The sequence below is a fragment of the Lytechinus pictus genome, chromosome 18, assembly GCF_037042905.1.
Source record: "Lytechinus pictus isolate F3 Inbred chromosome 18, Lp3.0, whole genome shotgun sequence".
In the NCBI taxonomy this organism is placed as follows: Eukaryota; Metazoa; Echinodermata; class Echinoidea; order Temnopleuroida; family Toxopneustidae; genus Lytechinus; species Lytechinus pictus.
The window spans coordinates 8921290-8944583 of record NC_087262.1 but is presented as its reverse complement, the minus strand read 5'-3'; the positions used below and the strand labels follow the sequence as shown (position 1 = coordinate 8944583).

General features: G+C 36.8%; 1 protein-coding gene across 1 annotated transcript in view; it reads left to right on the top strand.

Annotated features, from left to right (window-relative positions):
* Positions 1–18672: 18672 nt before the first annotated feature.
* The window catches only part of LOC129281589 (podocan-like), a 63094-nt gene continuing 58472 nt past the window's right edge, over positions 18673–23294 (top strand). The window contains exon 1 of the mRNA XM_064113428.1: positions 18673–19105. Coding sequence (XP_063969498.1) covers positions 18673–19105 — 433 coding nt within the window. The remainder of the gene's footprint in view (positions 19106–23294) is intronic.

Below are 23294 nucleotides of genomic sequence, written 5' to 3'. Positions count from 1 at the left end.
AGAATATATATACGAATCCTGTAGCCGGGGAGGGGGAAAACCGAGTAGAAAAAAGGTGTGGGAAACAAAGGGAAAAGGCGATTCCGATGTCTTTCCTGCGCGGAGCGCGGAACCAAAAGACCGGACGGTGTGTTGGCTCAGTTGGTAGAGCGTCCGTCTCACAACCGGGAGGTCGAGGGTTCAAACCCCGGCCGCGTCAGACCAAAAGACGTTAAAAGATGGGAGTTGCTGCTACCCTGTTAGGCGTTCAACGATTAAAGGGATAGAGCATCGTCGATCTGGCGCTGCACAGCGGCTGCCGGGCCCACGATCAATTGGGCAAAACAAATTTTCGGAGTATTTCATTTCTTGTCTATTTCGAACACTAAATTATGGATTTTCATTTTTCAAAATATTTTATGAAGAAAAAGATAGATAGATAGATGTTTTATTAATAAAAATCAAGACACCATCGCGGCTAAGGCCGAATTGCGTTGTATTTACAAGGTAATAATGACACACACAACATATTCTAACAATAACTCAGATAATTACAAAATAAACAATACGGATAAAGTATGGTATTGAAACTACTTGTGTTCTAGAAAGAAATAGTAACTGAAATTAAATTGTGTGTCTGGGAATGGCTAGTGTGTATGCCATTGTAGTATTCAACTATATAATAATAAAATCGGAAATAATTAATAAATTAATTAAACATTAACAAATTGGCAAAAAGGTATTCCAAATGACGAAAATATAAAATGATCAACTAAGATAAATACAAACTATATGATTCGTGCATGTGCTATAATGAGTTTATGAAAACGTGGGTAGCGTATATGTGTTAATAATTCGTCTAGTATACTGCCAGTTTGTTTACATTTTACGTAGACAGAAGAACATCTCGTTTAATTTTTTATTCTTTTAACCAAAAAAGAAAGAAAAAAACCACAATTAAGTTATACCTTTCTTTCCCTTTTCCCCTTCGCTTTCTTCTTTTCTCTTTTTCCCTTTCCTTTTCTTATTATTATTTTTTTTTTTTTGGGGGGGGGCGCGACCGCCCCACCGCTCCCTCCCCTGGCTACGCGCCTGCTAATATGACACTACTAGTGACCTTTACTGACAATGACTGATGATACGACGCTGGGTAATTAATTGATTATAAAAAATGATCAGAAATCTGATTCTTTAAAGTATAATAACTTTTCATTTTCTGCACGATATTAGGGTCGATGCTGCCTCCAGCATGTCCAGTACCTGTTTAATGATAGTGCCAAGAGCTTCTTTACATCTTCTGAAAATACGACAACCAACCAACAGAGAGTGCATTTATCGTGATAGCTACGTGAAAGAGAGGATTTTGGCTTTTTTGGTTCACTTTTTGTCTTGAAATGGATAATGAATGAACAAATTGAACCTTTAAATTATTAAACTGTTTTGCTACACATTCTGCATATTCCATTGGATGCTAACGCATTTGACACGATGAGGGTGCTTATCTTTCTGTATATTCTTTTCTTGTTGGGAAGAACAGGTCATTCACAATGTTCAAATCTTTGTGAGTGCAAGCAGAGGAGGACTTTGGTCGATGTGGCATGCACAGATCTTGATGATATGCCTCAGGATCTCCCATGCAACACTGCTTCGCTTAACTTGAAAAGCAATTCAATCACCGCAATCAAGAAGGAGTCATTCTCATGTCTCGGAAGCATGGTTGAGCTTCTCCTGTCCAACAACCGTATTCGCTTAATCGAGAAAGGAGTCTTCGAGGATGCAACCCAACTGGAGTACATTGAACTTGATTCAAACTTCCTTCAAAGGATGCCATATCTTGGTACCTTACCGGCTCTCCTGAAGCTATCAGTCAACAGGAACTCTCTGAAAGAGTGGCAACAGCAGACCATTCGTGATCCATCAGGTACACGACTTTCATCGCTAAAACTGGCATTCAACAAACTCCAGAATCTACCTAAAATTCCATTTAGAGTATTATCGTTAGATTTAGAAGGGAATGCAATCAGGGACATTTCAATAACCGTTTTTGCTTACCCAAAATTTATATCAAATTTGTGCATTTCATACAATAATATTCAATATTTGAACAAGGTGCAAACAATGAAAAATCTCAAGGTTCTTTCACTTGAATATAACTATATCAAAAGCATCAGCGAAACTCTATTCAATTGCTTTCCTTCAATAAAAATAATCTACCTACAAGGCAATAAAATTGTGGATGTCTCTTCCTTTTGTAACATGCAACATTTGGAGTTCATCTCATTGGAAGATAACCAAATCAGATTTGTGGGTAGACCCGCATTTACCAACATTTCCAAAATAGAAACCGTCATATTGAATGCCAATAAGATCGATCAATTTTCAAACGATATTTTCTTTAACGCACCGTATAGTCTAGCTCTTAGCTCCAACAACATTTTAACACTAGACGCACTGTATGGTAGGAATCATTCAAACGTGTATATTCTGAATGTTGATAAAAATTATCTGCGAAGCGTTTCTGTCATGTATTTTCCGACGTTAAATTTTATTTATGCTTCTCACAATAAGCTCACAACTTTACACTTCGGAATTTTCGGACACAGAAATATTAAATACATTAACTTGAGATGGAACTGTATTTCAAATTTAACTAATTTTGACAACCTAACAAACCTAAGATACTTGCGTCTAAGTCGTAACCTTCTTACCGCATGGGATCATAAATACCTGACAGGTCTGCCACAACTCCGTTATCTCTATTTAAACAACAATAGATTGTCAGTGCTTTCAAACTTTACAACATTGCCAGAACTGGCAGAGTTAGATTTGTCCCGTAACAATCTCCACATGATAGAGAACTCAACCTTTGATTCCTTACCAAACCTTGCGGAATTAAACCTCGCCGAGAATAAGATATCTTGCCTAAATTTCGTCCGTTCGATCATACCACTGCAGAGGTTGAATGTAAGTCACAACAAACTAAGGGTAATCGATCGTCAGTATTTTTCAAGTTTAATCTCTCTCAGAACACTGAATTTAGCTTTTAATCTCATAACAGAGGTTAACCCCCTAAGCTTGACTTCTCTTGAAAGGTTTGATATCAGTCACAATTTGTTAACCCATTTAAATTTAAACCATATCTTTGATACAGAACAATTGATTTATATGAATGTAGAGGCCAATCGGATTACTGAAATCATCTCCATGCAAGCCTTACATATAAACATTAACGATAACGCCATCGGATCTTCCAACTCAAGTGTTCTATCAGGAAACAACATTTTAGCCTGCAATAATAACCTTACAGACTTCAAACAGGTAAGGATTTCGCCTGATTTGGTCGGACTTTACCTGAAGACGAACCAGATTGGTTCCATACCGAATTTCACCTTCGTGTCGGCATCTTCACTCTTCTTTCTCGAGTTGGATGATAACCACCTTGTTGATATTCAACCTTTAGCTTTTCTTGGCCTAAAAGATGTCGTCAGATTGAGCTTAAGCAGAAACCGTTTGAAGTACATCCCTGCTGGTGTATTTTCACACATTGAGCAGCTGTCGTATATCAGCTTGAGTGGAAATCCTCTGATGTACATTTCAAATCAAGAGTTTTCAGGAGTGCTAGTCCAAAGGTTTACCGGTATAGATTTGTCTTGCATACCCCTTTCGAACACGTCCATAGAGGTATTACGAGATTTGAGAAATGTTCAACACCTGAGCCTTCATCAAAGTTTTGCTTTTAAACAGTACTTTATAAGAAACACTACTATACAGGCAGACACCACTGTTGAATTCCCAGAACTTTTGATATTTAATCTTTCTTCCCTTAATCTCGGAAATCACTGTAAAAAATTGTTAATGAACAATGTGGCGGTTCTTGATTTGTCTAACAATTCCTTTACTTTAATTCCCAGATACTGTCTACCAAGAAACAGCAAGGCATATACTCTTTATCTGTTCGATAATGAAATCAAAAGCATTTCCAATGATTCATTTGACAAGCAACATCAATTCTGGATGTTGGACTTAAGTTACAACAATATTATATCATTCGAATTCGGTTCCTTGCAATATCAGACATACTTGACCGACTTAAATCTTGAGGGCAACCAAATCACAACACTCGATAGTGGATATCTAATGTTCTCTTTGAAATCGGTAAGAATTAACTTTGAAAGTAATCCTTTGTTGTGTGATTGTGACCTCATCAAGACTTTCTTAACCCTACATCCAAACGAGAAATCCATGAAATGTTTTCAACCTGCAGCGTATGCCGACACGTCAGTGGCCGAACTAGCTGCCGCGGACAATTTTAGTTGTCGCCCACAATTGTGCTCTCCACCATATCAGACCCTGCTTTCGTTCGTTGGTGACAAAGTTGAGTTACCTTGCCCAGTCAGATCTTCAACATCAAGCAACACTTACTGGTCAGTACCGCTTCAAGAACTGCAGTTCTCTGATAAAGACACCTTACCCGATGGAGTTTCCATTCTTCCTCATAACGCTCTTCTGATCACCAATGTTTCCAAAAACATGACTGGTTTTTACACATGTTGGAGTGAAAATGGAGCTGGGCAAACGAAATTCACCCTGAAATTAATAGTCAAGGAGAAAATAAGGGAAAATATTGAAGACAGAACTAACCATTCGGAAATGTTAGTCCAAAAGTGGACGGACAATCTTCAATGTGGTAAATCTCTTGCTACTACTAATATCATGAGTAATAATTTGCTGTTATCGATGCTGGCAATGCAATCGATCTACTTTTTCTTCAGAAACTACAATTGCATATTTTCAGGAAGTTTCGTAATATTCTTTTGTGTTTTTATAGTGTAATAGTGAGTTGAGGGATTGCGAAAGGCAGGCCTACTTTATATTCTTTTACGGAAACATATGGAAGTCCAGTATTTTAATCTTAAGTGCATGTGAGTTACTCTAAGATATATGGGTATTCTTGAAGCTGTGGGTACCAAAAACACCCCCCCCCCCAAAAAAAAGGAAATCATGCACCCACTTCAATTCTACCGATTTTTGTCTAACTATAGCGGTTGGCTCCTAACTTTGATGCAGTTGGTAGACCCTGGAAAACAAATATTGCACCGGCGTCCGTTCTCTCCCTTTCAAAAAATGCTCTGACTCGAAATGGCCATTCAATACCGATATGGCCATGATGGGCACATGTGCGAATTTGTACTGAAGTTAGCGATCAAAAGATCTGCCCGCGGCAGCTTGCCCATTTGTTGGCATATTTTAGTCGCTATTTCAGTCTATATCAAGATAACAAGATTCTGTTCATTTTAATTTATTATTTATTATCTTAAATTATTTTATGAAGTAGGCATCACTGGTACTCTTTATATAAAATAGTTTATGTTATATGGACAAGATGTAAAAAGAATAAATGTATGTAAAAGTTTGTATGTAAAAGAGTTCTGTAAAATAATTTGATTCGTTATTGTTTTGTTCATATTATGAAATAAAGGTTCTTTTTTATTCTCTGGAATAAAAAGGAAAGAAAGAAAGAAAAAAAAGGATTCTGTTCAAATCATAATACCCCTTTAAGCGAAACTTTCCTATGTCATCACTTTGTTATTTTACATCCGATTTTGATGAAATTTCAGTGTTATGCTTGCTTGATTTTTCTCCCTTTTTTGCTGGGCCTTGTCCTATAAAATCATATTTGAAGAGCTCACTTGCGAAAGGGGTTAGGTCCATTTTTCATCGAATTTGATATTTATGTCTTGATGTATAGATTTTTAGTAGCTCTATTAGATGACACCAAAGAAAAGTTGAAATTCCTATTAAAAAATGAACTAAAATGGCAAATAATTTTTTTTTTCAAAAGGGGTTAGATCCATTTCAGTTTAGTTGCAAAAGGGGTTAGGTCCACACGAATGTTTTTTGGAAAAGAATATCGTAAAAAAGTGAAGACAGGTAGATTTCTTTTATACCCAATTTTATGTTCTCATGTATAGGTTATCATGAAAATTCAGTTTCGAATAAGAAATTTGCAATATGGGAGAATTTCAAAAATGATTTTCTTGGAGTGGACCTAACCCCTTTTGCAACCAAACTCTTCTGAAGAACTCATTTGTCTAAAGGGGTTAGGTCCATTTTTCATAAATTTTATTGTTTTCTGTCTCCAAATCTCTAAATTTTTAGTCACTCTGATGATACCAAAGAAAATTTGAAATTCAAATGAAAACGTGAATAAAAGTGGCAAAGAAAAATCACTTTTTAATCAGAAGAGATTTGATTCAGTTTACTTGCAAAAGGGGTTAGGTCCACACTGATTTTTTTTTAATATATAGAAAAAAAAATGAAGACAGGTAAATTTCTTTTATACCCAATTTTATGTTCACATGATATGATAGTACATCATGACAATTTAGTTTCTCATAAGAATGTTGCAATATGTGAGAATAAAAAACATGGTTTTTCTCGGAATGGTCCAAAGTGGACCTAACCCCTTTTGCAACTAAACTCTTCATTTTTGCAAATACCACACAGCGGCTCGTCAAGGTACCCCCCCCCCATCAACATTTTTAAAACACTGTAGAAATATTGGGTAAAATTTCTTACCACCACGAGGTTGTAAATAGTGAAAGTGACTCAAATATTGCCAATTCTTGCCATACAAATGATAATGAATTTATTCATGATTCAGTTGACAAATGTGAATATTATTTAGAGGATGATGAATTTATTAACAAAATAGGCAAGTCAAATGTGAATAACCATTTAAGCTTTATCCACTTTAATTCAAGGAGCCTTAGTAAACATTTTGATTACATTTAGTGCATATTTAGATAATCTTGATTTCACATTTACAATATATGGTTTTTAATAATAATAATCATCAACATCATCATCATCTTTTATATAGCGCTTAATACATCGGAACGACGTGTCTACAGATATATCGGTCATCTGATTCAATCAGTCATTCCCACACACAATGTGTGCACATCCTCCACTCCCTGGGGAGTAGTCCAGTCAGTCGCCGGTGAGGCACAAACAGTACTGGACATGCTATCATGACTTTCACATCCTACCGGGTACCCATTTAGCTCTTGGGTCGAGAGTGGCAAAGTGTGGATTAACGCCTTGACAAAGAACGCCAGACCGCGGTGCATGGGATTCGAACACACGACCCTCTGTTTACAAGGCGAGAGTCAAAACCACTACACCAGAAATATGGATTAATGCTAATACCCCCACCCCCCACTCCATGATTTAATAAATGTCGGCTTACAATTATTCACGCCGATCGTCAATATGGAAGAGGTGGTGGTGTTGGCATGTTAATATTGAACTCTATTCATTATAAAGTCATTAAAAACAAATCCTTCCACATGCATCAAATAACATGTTTTCTCTTAATAGTAGTATTCACACTTATAATACAAGAAGTTCTTCTAAATTCCATGTTGGAAAGGTAAATAAAGAGTTCATGTTACAACCCGTAAGGCAGTAAAGGCACTTAGGCGCATCTTTCTGCAACTCCCTTCCCTCATCTATTCTTGTTTCCCCTTCTCCAAATGTATTCAAACGAAGACTCAAATTATACCTTTTATCTCATGATTGGGATTATTGATTATTTGACCAAGATCCTTGGTTTGTATTTATAATGAATTTATATGTATTTCAATGTATTTTAATGTATTTATTTATGCATTTTAATGTATTTCAATTTTCTTCTCATATTCCTTTCTAAAAAGTGTTTTTAATTCTTCAATTCTATGACATTCTCTCGTAGGATTACTGCCTCGACAAAACTTTTTTTTTTTTCAATATTCCTCAATTCCATCCTTTTCTTGAAATCTCTGTATCACTTTATGTAATACAAGCATGTTTACTTGTATATTTTTATAATGTCTCTTTTATGTATTGACAATCTGTTATTATGCCCACATGCATTTCTCTGTACATTTCTTTTTATCGGAATAGAAAATAAATGAATTGAATTATGTGTCCAACCAATTTGGGCAGTATTTTACCCAATGCGGGAAGCATATTGTCCAGCAAGGTTAAAAAATAAGCAGCTATTGCTTTAGAATTGACAAAATTTTAATCACACTGGATAAATAAAAAGGCCCAAAAGAAATGCCCAATGTTGGTTGGACACATAATTACGCACATTGAGCACTTTCACCCAATATTTAAAGAGTGTATAATGATATATTATTTTCCTTTTCAATGTTGATTTATTGACGACACTGTAAATATGGTAAATATGGCAAATTCACTGGCACTGAAATACCCTTAAATGAAATACTTATTGGTGAATGGGCTACCCTGTCAAAATATCAGAAATAAATAAATAAATGAATAAATAAATAAATTATGGGTCCCATATGGTATTCATGTGGGGCATATGGGCCCCAGTCAGCCCAGATAAAATCCATATGGGCCCCAGATGTTTTGCTACCTGGGTAGTTCAGTCTTCAGTGGTCGCCAGAACCACTGCTGAATTTCGATGGGTCACTGTTCAACGCCACGGTCTACTTGAGAAAAAGGGAAATGAAAATGAATTTTGATAGGTTTTTTTATCTATTCATTTTACTGTTCCTTACTTACGAAATAAATAGTGAGTGGATGGTGCCACCGGTCCCCTCATTTGCATACCGACCAGGCTGTGCCTATTGCTACTTTGTAGAATTAAAGGGGTATTCCGGGCTGAAAATATTTATATCTAAATAAATAGAGTAAAATTCACAAAGCAAAATGCTGAAAATTTCATCAAAATCCGATAACAAAATAAGGCAGTTATTTTGATTTTAAACTTAAGCTTTATTTTGTGAAAACAATTATGCACTTTGTCATGATGGGCTGATGATGTCACATTCCCACTTTCCTTGTTCTTTTGTTATTACATGAAATCTTATATGAAATCATACATGTGTGAATGACATATCTCCCTTATAATGAGATAGGTTGTCAATCTATGTTTTTGCTTCTTGGATGAAGAAAAATGAATAAATACAAAAGAACAAGTGGGGACATGACATCATTAGTTTGCTCATTGAATATTCATGGGACATGCCTAGAAGTCTTTCACCGGAATAACGCAAATCTTTAAAATGACATAGCTTTGTTATTCCCTGCCCGTTTTGTTCAAATTTTCAGTGTATTGTTTGGCTGATTTTTCTTTAACTGTAAAATCATATTTTCAGCCAGGAGTACCCCTTTGAGCGAAACTTTGCAATGTCATTACCTTCTTATTTTACATCCGATTTTGATGAAATTTTAGTGTCATGCTTGTTGGATTTGCTGGGCCTTGTCCTATGAAATCATATTTTTGAAAATACCACTCAGCGGCTCGTCAAGGTAACCCCCCCCCCAAAAAAAAAAAAAAATATCAATATTTTTTAATATATACAATTTTCCTTTTCAATTTTGATTTATTGACGACACTGTAAATGGCGGCAAATTCATTGACACTGAAATACCCACGAACTATATTTCTCGTTCAGTGGTCGCCAAAATCTGCTCAATTTCCAAGCGGGCGCTGTTCAGCGCCACGTTATCTGCTTGAGAAAAATAATGAAAGGAAAATGAATGTTGATATTCATTTTACTTTTCCTTGGCTTACTTTACACTTTTCATATAGCCTATAACTTCATACAATTGTGCATTCATTTTTGTTTCACATCCCTCAGATCGAGATGCTACTTAGAAAAACAAAGTGGCTCCATCACAGGGGGGGGGGGTGCATTTACACTGTCAACATAACTTGTCACATTATACACTAGAGCCGAATAAAACACGACCATTAGAACCACGATCACCATGACATTCATTACCACCATCATTCTAAACACATGACCATCACCGTTAGAACCACGATTGCCATGATCACCATCATTCTAAACACATGATCATCACCGTTAGAACCACGATGTTCATGACCACCATCATTCTAAACACATGACCATCACCGTTAGAACCACGATCACCACGATGTTCATGACCACCATCATTCTAAACACATGATCATCACCGTTAGAACCACGATCACCATGATGTTCATGACCACCATCATTCTAAACACATGACCGTCACCGTTAGAACCACGATTGCCATGATCACCATCATTCTAAACACATGATCATCACCGTTAGAACCACGATGTTCATGACCACCATCATTCTAAACACATGACCATCACCGTTATAACCACGATCACCATGATGTTCATGACCACCATCATTCTAAACACATGACCGTCACCGTTAGAACCACGATGTTCATGACCACCATCATTCTAAACACATGATCATCACCGTTAGAACCACGATCACCACGATGTTCATGACCACCATCATTCTAAACACATGATCATCACCGTTAGAACCACGATCACCATGATGTTCATGACCACCAACATTCTAAACACATGATCATCACCGTTAGAACCACGATCACCACGATGTTCATGACCACCATCATTCTAAACACATGATCATCACCGTTATAACCACGATCACCATGATGTTCATGACCACCATCATTCTAAACACATGATCATCACCGTTTGAACCATGATCACCACGATGTTCATGACCACCATCATTCTAAACACATGACCGTCACCGTTAGAACCACGATCACCATGATGTTCATGACCACCATCATTCTAAACACATGACCATCACCGTTAGAACCACGATCACCACGATGTTCATGAGTCCACCATCATTCTAAACACATGACCGTCACCGTTAGAACCACGATGTTCATGACCACCATCATTCTAAACACATGATCATCACCGTTAGAACCACGATCACCATGATGTTCATGACCACCATCCTTCTAAACACACGACCGTCACCGTTAGAACCACGATGTTCATGACCACATCATTCTAAACACATGATCATCACCGTTAGAACCACGATCACCATGATGTTCATGACCACCATCATTCTAAATACATGACCGTCACCGTTAGAACCACGATGTTCATGACCACCATCATTCTAAACACATGACCATCACTGGTTAGAACCACGATCACCACGATGTTCATGACCACCATCATTCTAAACACATGATCATCACCGTTAAAACAACGATGTTCATGAGTCATGACCACAATCAATCTAAACACATGACCATCACCGTTACATCCACGATCACCACGATGTTCATGACCACCACCATTCTAACCACATGCCCATCACTGCTAGAATGCACGATTACCATGATATTCATGACCACCATCAGAGTATGACCATCAACGAGTAAGGACGTGCCGCGTCCCCTCTCCCGAGCTGTTTTAATCTACATAGGTTATATGTCGGGCAATCAGCATGAGCAAACACGCATCAACGAGACAATCCGGAGGAGCTAAGCGGCCTAGGCCGTCGGCTAGCCCGTCCAGCCCTGATGCCAACATGGGCGTGTCATCGGAAATGAAGTCATATATAGATGACTATTTTGGGAAAATTAATGAACGGTTGTCATCGTTGGAACGCCAAATTACTGTACAGAATACAAGACTTGAACATAGAATGGAGGAATTGGTTGCATCGCTAAATTTTCAAGCAAAAGAAATGGATGATTTGAAAGCGAAACTGAGGAATCTACGAGAGGAAAGTGATATGAAGGCGAAAAAACTTGAAGCTGAAATTGATAGACTTTCCGCTTACATATCGCGAGAGAACCTCGTCTTTTTTGGGAATCCCAGAAAGTGGAGAGGGTGACGAAAATACGAAGAAAACTTTGAATAGATTTCTCGTCGAGAAACTGAAGTTGAGAGAAGATTTTGTTAAAGAAATTGAATATCAACGAGTTCATCGGGTGCAAGCTATACACAGACCACGCCCCATCAAAGCAAGGTTCCTTAGATTTGCAGACAAGATGGCAATTGAAAAGAATGCCAAATTGTTGAAGGGGAGTAAGATGTACATTGCACAAGATCTGCCCAAACGAATTCGAGAAGAAAGGAAAGCGCAGGCACCGGCCTTGAAAGCGGCACGGAACGCAGGGAAGCTTGCTTATTTCTCACGGGTGGAGCCGACTAAACTCTTCGTCGCTGGAAAATGGATCCCACGGAAGGACCAAGAGGAGCTCATCGGAATATGTGGGAAACAGAGTGGAGCAGGAATGAATATCGCCTCCCTGCAGATACATCGGGATCAGGCAGGAGTTACCATTCTCAGTTGCTGATAAATATATAACGAATTACACGTTTCCGTTTTCGCTATACTAGACGAGGAAGCATTCAAATGTTAAATGTTATTTTGATGACTATACGTTAAAATGTCGATGAATTACTCATCTTATAACAATATACCGTCATTTCTACTAAAGAAGAAGATAAAAGAATTGTAAAGAAGAATTTGAGCTGAGTATTTAGAAGATATAGGAAAGCGATCATGAATTCGAAGCCAAAATATTTGTTCACTAACATCGGATGCAAGTATCATCATTTACTGAAGGGAATACGTCAACAACAACAACAACAATAAACTACAAAAAGGAAAGAAGAAGAACACTAAAAAGATAAGACGCTGTGTTAAGCGATGCTTGTGATAGTAATTTATTTAATTTGGATACATTGCATCAGATTTATTTGGTATTGAATATAAGGCTTCACAGTATATAATGTATATGTTTTATTCAATGGCAAAAGTAACCATAGTTGTGAAAGGTTTGAATAGACTCCCCCCCAAAAAGGAGTTATATGTACGGTTGAAGGGTCGAAGAATATTGTTCCCCACCTCAATTAAAAGTAAAGCAGAGAGATGTTCTTTCTTTGTTGGTGTGTTTCCTTCTTTTCATCACTTTGAAATATTAAAGACATTAAACTGTTGCTTTAAAGCCCATGAAATTACTCGAATCTATGATAACAATTTATTGCTCCAATTTTATCTGGATTCAAGGCAATGCCATCTAATTCAAAGCTAGAAGAATTACTAAAACAAATTAATGATTTTTAATTTGTTTAAACATTTTGGCGAGGTAGTTATTGATTGAATAAGATAAATCACTTGTCCACGAGGAAGGACACGATATACTCTCAAGGAATTATGCACACAAAAAATAGAAAATTAAGGGTGTGAAGAAAGGAAGTACTTTTTTTAATTATTATTATTAATCAGAGAAAAAAAAAAGAAATACAACAAGAAACAGACTGGAGTATAGTTTTGACGCAATCTTTGGTTCTTGTAAATAAATAAAAATGAGGGGAAAATTGAATGTCATAATGTCAGTCAGGGGCCGCGGAACGGTTTTCAAAGTGGGGGGCTGAGCCAAAAGTGGGGGGGCTGACCATGCTAAAAATCACAATCATATGGTCATTTTTACGTTTTTGTACACGGTTTTGGAAAAAAGTGGGGGGGGGGGGGCTGAAGCTCCCCAGCCCCCCCGGTTCCGCGGCCCCTGTCAGTTATAATTGATCATATCACATCGGATGGAATTTTGCTGTTTGTACGTTATTCGGAAAAATAATAATACTGACGAATAATTATATTTAGAGGACAAGAAAGGACAGAGAAGAAGAATTTGAAGTTTAAATTTCTTGATCGATATATTGGTCGATGTAATGACTTTCAAGAAGTATTAATTAGCGTGGAAACACATTCCTCTGTGTATGTGTGTGTGTGGTGTTTTCTTCATCATGTCATGCCTTTAAGAAGAGTTTCATCCATGATCATTAATAGATCAGTTTAGGTCATACATGCATATAAAGCAGATTATTTAAGCTGGATGAAGCCCCTTTTTCTTTATTTAAACCTGCAAACAAACTGAAGCTTAAGCTTATATTTTGAACACATACACACTATACATAGGAAAGTATATTGATTCATAACGGTTTTTTTTTAAGACGACAGATTGTAACTGATTGGAGTTTTTTTTTTTTTTTTTTTTTAACTAGGTTAAGGTTGAAAAATAATTAATAGAAAACCTTCATCTACAGTTTATTTGTTCATAATACAGCGCGTCCCAAAAAAAATGTCCCTCTGATTGAACGCTAAATTAATTCTAGAATAAAGAATTATTCCCGATTTGATACCTTTATTATGAAAGCCCATATCAGAAGGTAACTTATGTGAAAATGTCATTGGTCGTGCATCAGTGGTTTCGAATAAAGAGTCTATTATGTAACAACAGTGCATTTTTGCAGTGCTGCATTTTCTGCAATGTTTTGAACCAATTGCACTTATTACAGTGCCTTTTAATTCACATATCAATCAGAATTCTTTTTTTTTTCATGTTTGCACTTTAATCTGTAATGGTATATAAGGAAATCTGTTGAGAGAAAGAAATCTGAAAAAGTTACTTAAGCTGTGCAAGTTCAGAACTTAATCAGATTACATGATAATGTTACCACCTAATTCAATAGAATGATTGTTCATTTTGGATTCATCAATAACTTTTATTGAAGAGATTTTGAATAGTCAAACAAATAAAGAATTTGAAAAATGGACAGTTGTAGAGATTAATTAAATATTTGAATTTAGAAATTAGAATAAGAATAAAATGAACCAGTTTTTATCCATTCCTTATTTTCTTTTGTACTGAACTTGCTGGATGGAAGATTTAGTCAGCTTTTAGATAGATTTTAACATAGTAACATTGACTTTTGACTGATTCCAGTATGGTCGGCCGACAACTTACTGCCCGTCAAAGGGCTTTCCTCGTTTTAAAGTATGAGCAAACACACAGCCTTTTTGTCACACAACGTGCTTTTCAAAGGCAATTCCCAGATCAGCCTCTGCCATGTACCAAGACCATTAGGAGAAATTACATCAAGTATCAAGAGTTTGGTACCAGCGAGAACAGAAACAAAGGAAGATCTGGTAGACGGCGTTCAGGACGAAGTTTGCACATCATCAGACAGGTCAGGCAAGCTCTTGAGGCGAATCCTGCTCGTCGTAACCCCCTGAACTTGACGAAATCAACTTTCAACAGGATTACCAAGCTTGATTTGAAGTGGCACCCCTACCAGATGCAAATTAGGCACAACCTCCTTCCAGGTGATCTTCAGAGATTGGCATTTGCTCGATGGCTTATCAACAGGCCGCAGCGATTCATCTCTGAGGTTCTGATTGGAGACGAGGCAACATTCCGGATGGACAGCACTGTGAACACCAGAAATGTACGCCACTATGCTGACAAGGAGAACAAGCCTAGAAATTTCACCTATGATGTTCCACATTCTAAGGAGAAAGTTACTGTGTGGATTGGCATGTTAGGGAACAACCACCTCATCGGGCCTTACTTTTTTCAACAGAATGTCACTGGAGCGGCATACCTGAATATGATCAATGACGTTGTTGCCCCAGAGTTGCATGCAAGATATGGGAGGGGTCGAAATGGAGCAGTGCCACGACTTTGGTGGTGCCAGGATGGGGCCCCTGCACACCGTGCAGTCAGGGTTAGGGAAAGACTCCAAGAACTTTTTCCCAACAGAGTCATCGGATTGGGGCATGGTGTAGAGTGGCAGCCAAGGTCCCCGGATTTAACCCCTTGTGACTTTTGTCTTTGGGGGTACTTGAAGTCAAAGGTCTACACAACACCCCCTCTGAACATCCAGGATCTGACCACACGCATCACCAATGAAGTCACTGCCTTGAGAAGGACAAGAATCGTCAGGCGTGCCGTTCATTCCATGATCAACAGGGCACATCAACCTGGATGGAAGTCAGGTGGAAGGACGTGCTGGAGGACATTAAAGAATGAAGTTCGAGTTTGACAAACTGCAAATGAAATAGATTCTGTGAAAGCAAAGACAACCAGTGGAACTGAACTTTTGTTTAATTTTTAATAAGACAGTTGAACTTTATTTCACCTTCTTGAAAACAAAAGCATGAACAAAGTTGTTAAACTGAAATAAAAGAGAAAAACACAATAAGGTACTTTGTATTTTATGTTGCATTTTGTTGTGTATCTTCTTTGGTTCAAATTTGGAATGGGCTAAAATGCACTCTTGTTACATAATAGACTCTCTATTAAAAACCACTGGTGCAAGACCAATGAAATTTTCACATGAGTTACATTATGATATGGGTTTTTAAAATATAGTTATCAAATTTGGAAGAATTCTTTATTTTAGAAATAATTAAGTGTTCAATCAGAGGGACATTTTTTGGGGACGCGCTGTACTACGCGTATAATGGAAATAAGGGATGAGAGGAATGGAAAAATAAAAGAAATGCCATTGATGACTATTTTGATTTTTGATACTTTTATGAAATATTGACTCATGATTTTGAGAAAAAGTAAAAGGTAATAGGAAATAGAAAATGAAGGAGGGAAATGAAGAAAAACTCATTCCCAAAATTTGTGGGGGTCTTTTCCGCTCATCATGTCACACCTTAAAAGAAAGACGACACCTTCGTGTAAAATAAGAAATATATTAATTCTGTTTCACATTATCTACTTTGATGGAATATAATTTATGTCATTTATGTTGGCAATCAAACTGCATGGTATTTATCACCAATTAAACACAGATTTGTGTAATTCTAATACCACATTCGTTGATAAATAACAAAAGAAACTTGGTCAATAATAGATTGTAGTTGATAAGAGGTTGCGGGTGATTTGCATATCTTGTTACCTATTGAAGAAGCGTCTCTGATACAGCAATAACCTATTCGTACGTTAATACCATGTAGTTTGATATCAATGACCTCATCACATTTACATGTTTCAAATGAAACGTATATATGGACATACCCAGTTCAAAAGAATTAATTCTATAGGTCATAGGAAGAAGAGATGATACAACTCAAGAGGAATCTTGTTCTTTTTAATTGCAGCGTATAGGTTTGATTATTCTATGTAATCAATGTAATTGGTAGAAAATATTTTGGTAGGGTAGGAAGAGGAATGGAGGGAGGAATCGCTGGAGTATATAATTGTTTATGTCAATTGCTACAGAACTTTAGAATCTAATTTTGAACTGGACGTCTAGAATTAATGTTAATAAGACGCTAATGGAAAATACGCGTTTATGGTACTTTTCGAGACCCCATGGTCGCGCATGGTATCCACTCGTCAATGGAAGTGCCCCCCCCCCCCGGGAGTGCGTTTCATGATTAGAGTCACTGTAGTGAGTTGAAATGTCCGTGAAGACAAGACAAAGTTGGTGACGATCAACAGCACTCCACGGGTTGACAAATGTTCTTTAGAACAGGTTGATGATCCCGATGAGATATATCTGCAAACAATTATTTGATGGTGTGCCAATAATTTCACAGAAGTTAATGTTGTATTTCATATAGAAGTGAACAATGCTCTGATATGAAGACTGGCGTGAAACTCTGAGTTCTGATCTAATATGATGATGTCCTTGAAGAAACTGCCAACTTATATATATATAAATTTCCACTATTCTGGAAGCTTCTAGCATTGCCTTTTAAAAGAACATTCTCCTTCTTTCTAGAGCAATCCAAATTTTAGAAGACTCTTAAATCACCTCAGTAAAATTAACATTTAAAAACAACATAGCTAATCCGTACTTTTCCCTGCTAGCAGTCTCCATTGTAAATTACAAAAATACCAGACATTGCAGTGCCTCACAAAGCTTAATTGACACATTCTGGAATATTCTTATTATGCAATGAACTTACTTAGAGAAAAAATAACTAAATGAATGAATATACATGTAATTTCTCTTACAATTCTTCTTATACATAACAATTCCGTAATGATAATTTTTTTTTGCGTTTTGTAACATGGAATCTTTGTTAAGACAAATATCATATATATTATTATATGAACCTTAAATATATCAATAATTAACATTATTGAAATATCTTACATCCTTTTATATCAATTTTCTAGAACCTTCTACAGTAGTTACAAAAGCCTCTGTCCGCCAATTTACATGCAGCTAGAAGAAACTTGAATGACCTCCGGGAAACTAACGATATGAACAACAAACCTAATCATCCCTTTTCCATGGCAGCAATCCCTATTGCCGACTATGATTACAAGTTTCTTGTTGTGAATTTCAGCATACTGAGCACATCACAGCCTCATTAGATATGCCTGCTAATTACATACCATCGAATAGAATGTTGTACACAAAACATAATCAAGAATCTAGAACCTTCTTTTCTAACAAACTGATAATTTCTTACATGCAATAAATCTCTGGAGTTATGAACAACAACAATGATTCTCTTGCAATTCTCCTCTTGCATCTTTATGTAACAAAAGTGCATAGCGGTTCTAATTAGCATGATTAGTTCAAGAGACCTTTAAAGATTGGCAACTAGTGAAGTTCTATAATAATAATTATTCCCTGAGCCTTATGCTACGGGAGGATAATTACTGCGGATACGAGGCTGGGTAATTGATGATAAAAACAATCAGAAATCTGATTCTGTGTAGCATAATATCTTCTCATTTTGTGCAAGATATTTAGGTCGATGCTGCCTCCAGTACCTGTTTAATCATTATAGTGTCAAGAGCTTCTTTACATCTTCTGAAAATACGACAACCAACAAAAAGAGAGAGCTTTTTTCGTAACAGATTACGTAAAAGAAATAGAGGATTTTGATTTCCCTTTTTTTTCCCGTCTTTTTTTGCCTTGAAATGGATAATGAATGAACAAATGTGACCTTTAAACTAAATTGTATTTCTACGGACACAAAAAGGGACACTGTTCTGCCTTACATTCTGTCTGACATTCTGCACATTCCATCGGATGCTTACAACCCATTTGGCACGATGAGGGTGCTTATCTTTCTGTATATTCTTGTCTTGTTTGGAAGAACAGGTCATTCACGATGTTCAAATCTTTGTGAGTGCAAGCAGAGGAGGACTTTGGTCGATGTGACATGCACTGATCTTGATGATATGCCTCAGGATCTCCCATGCAACACTATTTTGCTTAACTTGAAGAGCAATTCAATCACGGCACTCAAGAAGGAGTCATTCTCATGTCTCGGAAGCTTGGTTGAGCTTCTCCTGTCCAACAACCGTATTCGCTTAATCGAGAAAGGAGTCTTCGAGGATGCAACCCAACTGGAGTACATTGAACTTGATTCAAACTTCATCCAAAGGATACCATACCTTGGTCCCTTACCGGCTCTCCTGAAGCTATCAGTCACCAGGAATTCTCTGAAAGAGTGGCAACAGCAGACCATTCGTGATACATCAGGTACACGACTTTCATCGCTAAAACTGGCATTCAACAAACTCCAGAATCTACCTAAAATCCCATTAAGAGTATCATCGTTAGATCTAGGAGGGAATGCGATCAGGGACATTTCAACAACCGTTTTTGCTTACCCCAACTTTATATCAAATTTGTGCATTTCATACAATAATATTGAATACTTGTACAAGGCGCAAACGATGAAAAATCTCAAGATTCTTTCACTTGAATACAACTATATCAAAAGCATCAGTGAAACTCTATTCACTTGCTTTCCTTCAATAAAAAGAATCTACTTACAAGGCAATAACATTGTGGATGTCTCTTCTTTTTGTAACATGCAACGTTTGGAGTTCATCTCATTGGAAGATAACCAAATCAGATTTGTGGGTAGACCCGCATTTACCAACATTTCCAAAATAGAAACCATCAAATTGAGTGGCAATAAGATCGATCAATTTTCAAACGATATTTTCTTTAACGCACCGTATAGTCTAGCTCTTAACTCCAACAACAGTTTAACACTAGACGCACTGTATGGAAGGAATCATTCAAACGTGTATATTCTGAATGTTGATAAAAATTATCTGCGAAGCGTTTCTGTCATGTATTTCCCGACGTTAAATTTTCTTTATGCTGCTCACAATAAGCTCACAACTTTACACTTCGGAATTTTCGGACACAGAAATATTAAATACATTAACTTGAGATGGAACTGTGTTTCAAATTTAACTAATTTTGACAACCTAACAAACCTAAGATACTTGCGTCTAAGTCGTAACCTTCTTACCGCATGGGATCATAAATACCTGACAGGTCTGCCACAACTCCGTTATCTCTATTTAAACAACAATAGATTGTCAGTGCTTTCAAACTTTACAACATTGCCAGAACTGGCAGAGTTAGATTTGTCCCGTAACAATCTCCACATGATAGAGAACTCAACATTTGATTCCTTACCAAACCTTGCGGAATTAAACCTCGCCGAGAATAAGATATCTTGCCTAAATTTCGTCCGTTCGATCATACCACTGCAGAGGTTGAATGTAAGTCACAACAAACTAAGGGTAATCGATCGTCAGTATTTTTCAAGTTTAATCTCTCTCAGAACACTGAATTTAGCTTTTAATCTCATAACAGAGGTTAACCCCCTAAGCTTGACTTCTCTTGAAAGGTTTGATATCAGTCACAATTTGTTAACCCATTTAAATTTAAACAATATCTTTGATACAGAACAATTGATTTATATGAATGTAGAGGCCAATCGGATTACTGAAATCATCTCCATGCAAGCCTTACATATAAACATTAACGATAACGCCATCGGATCTTCCAACTCAAGTGTTCTATCAGGAAACAACATTTTCGCCTGCAATAATAACCTTACAGACTTCAAACAGGTAAGGATTTCGCCTGATTTGGTCGGGCTTTACCTGAAGACGAACCAGATTGGTTCCATACCGAATTTCACCTTCGTGTCGGCATCTTCACTCTTCTTTCTCGAGTTGGATGATAACCACCTTGTTGATATTCAACCTTTAGCTTTTCTTGGCCTAAAAGATGTCGTCAGATTGAGCTTAAGCAGAAACCGTTTGAAGTACATCCCTGCTGGTGTATTTTCACACATTGAGCAGCTGTCGTATCTCAGCTTGAGTGGAAATCCTCTGATGTACATTTCAAATCAAGAGTTTTCAGGAGTTCTAGTCCAAAGGTTTACCGGTATAGATTTGTCTTGCATACCCCTTTCGAACACGTCCATAGAGGTATTAAGAGATTTGAGAAATGTTCAATACCTGAGCCTTCATCAAAGTTTTGCTTTTAAACAGTACTTTATAAGAAACACTACTATACAGGCAGACACCACTGTTGAATTCCCAGAACTTTTGACATTCAATCTTTCTTCCCTTAATCTCGGAAATCACTGTAAAGAATTGTTAATGAACAATTTGGCGGTTCTTGATTTGTCTAACAATTCCTTTACTTCAATTCCCAGATACTGCGTACCACGAAACAGCAAGGCATATACTCTTTATCTGTCCGATAATGAAATCAAAAGCATTTCCAATGATTCATTTGACAAGCAACATCAATTCTGGATGTTGGACTTAAGTTACAACAATATTATATCATTCGAATTCGGTTCCTTGCAATATCAGACATACTTGACCGACTTAAATCTTGAGGGCAACCAAATCACAACACTTGATAGTGGATATCTAATGTTCTCTTTGAAATCGGTAAGAATTAACTTTGAACGTAATCCTTTGTTGTGTGATTGTGACCTCATCAATACTTTTTTAACCCTACATCCAAACGAGAAATCCATGAAATGTTTTCAACCTACAGCGTATGCCGACACGTCAGTAGCCGAACTAGCTGCCGAAGACAATTTTAGTTGTCGCCCACAATTGTGCTCTCCACCATATCAAACCCTGCTTTCGTTCGTTGGTGACAAAGTTGAGTTACCTTGCCCAGTCAGATCTTCAACATCAAGCAGCACTTACTGGTCAGTAACGCTTCAAGAACTGCAGTTCTCTGATAAAGACACCTTACCCGATGGAGTTTCCATTCTTCCTCATAACGCTCTTCTGATCACCAATGTTGCCAAAAACATTACTGGTTTTTACACTTGTTGGAGTGAAAATGGAGCTGGGCAAACGAAATTCACCCTGAAATTGATAGTCAAGGAGAAAATAAGGGAAAATATAGAAGACAGAACCAGCCATTCGGCAATGTTAGTCCAAAAGTGGACGGACAATCTTCAATGTGGTAAATCTCTTGCTACTACTAATATCATGAGTAATAATTTGCTATTATCGATGCTAGCAATGCAATTGATCTACTTTTTCTTCAGAAACTACAACTGCATATTTTCAGGAAGTTTCGAAATATTTCTTTTGTGTTTTTATAGTGTAATAGTGAGTTGAGGGATTGCGAAAGGCAGGCCTACTTTATATTCTTTTACGGAAACATATGGAAGTCCAGTATTCTAATCTTAAGTGTGAGTTACTCTAAGATATATGGGTATTCTTGAAGCTGTGGGTACCAAAAACACCCCCTCCCCCCAAAAAAAGGAAATCATGCACCCACTTCAATTCTACCGATGTTTGTCTAACTAACGGTTGGCTCCTAACTTTGATGCAGTTGGTAGACCCTGGAAAACAAAAATTGCACCGGCGTCCGTTCTCTCCCTTTCAAAAAATGCTCTCGAAATGGCCATTCAATACCGATATGGGCATGATGGGCACATGTGCGAATTTGTACTGAAGTTAGCGATCAAAAGATCTGCCCGCGGCAGCTTGCCCATTTGTTGGCATACTTTAGTCGCTATTTCAGTCTATATCAAGATTCTGTTCATTTTGATTTATTATTTATTATTTTAAATTATTTCATGAAGTAGGCATCACTGGTACTCTTTATATAAAATAGTTTATGTTATATGGACAAGATGTAAAAAGAATGAATGTATGTAAAAGTTTGTATTTAAAAGAGTTATGTAAAATAATTTGTTTCGTTATTGTTTTGTTCATATTATGAAATAAAGGTTCTTTTTTATTCTCTGGAATAAAAAGGGAAGAAAGAAAGAAAAAAAAAAGATTCTGTTCAAGTCATAATACCCCTTTAAGCAAAACTTTCCTATGTCATCACTTTGTTATTTTACATCCGATTTTGATGAAATTTCAGTGTTATGCTTGCTTGATTTTTCTCCCTTTTTTGCTGGGCCTTGTCCTATAAAATCTTATTTGAAGAGCTCACTTGCGAAAGGGGTTAGGTCCATTTTTCATCGAATTTGATATTTATATCTTGATGTATAGATTTTTAGTAGCTCTATTAGATGACACCAAAGAAAAGTTGAAATTCCTATTAAAAAGTGAACTAAAATGGCAAAAAATTATTTTTTTTCAAAAGGGGTGAGATCCATTTCAGTTTAGTTGCAAAAGGGGTTAGGTCCACACGATTTTTTTTTTGGAAAAGAATATCGTAAAAAAATTGAAGACAGGTAGATTTCTTTTATACTCAATTTTATGTTCTCATGTATAGGTTATCATGAAAATTCAGTTTCGAATAAGAAATTTGCAATATGGGAGAATTTAAAAAATGATTTTCTTGGAGTGGACCTAACCCCTTTTGCAACCAAACTCTTCTGAAGAACTCATTTGTCTAAAGGGGTTAGGTCCATTTTTCATAAATT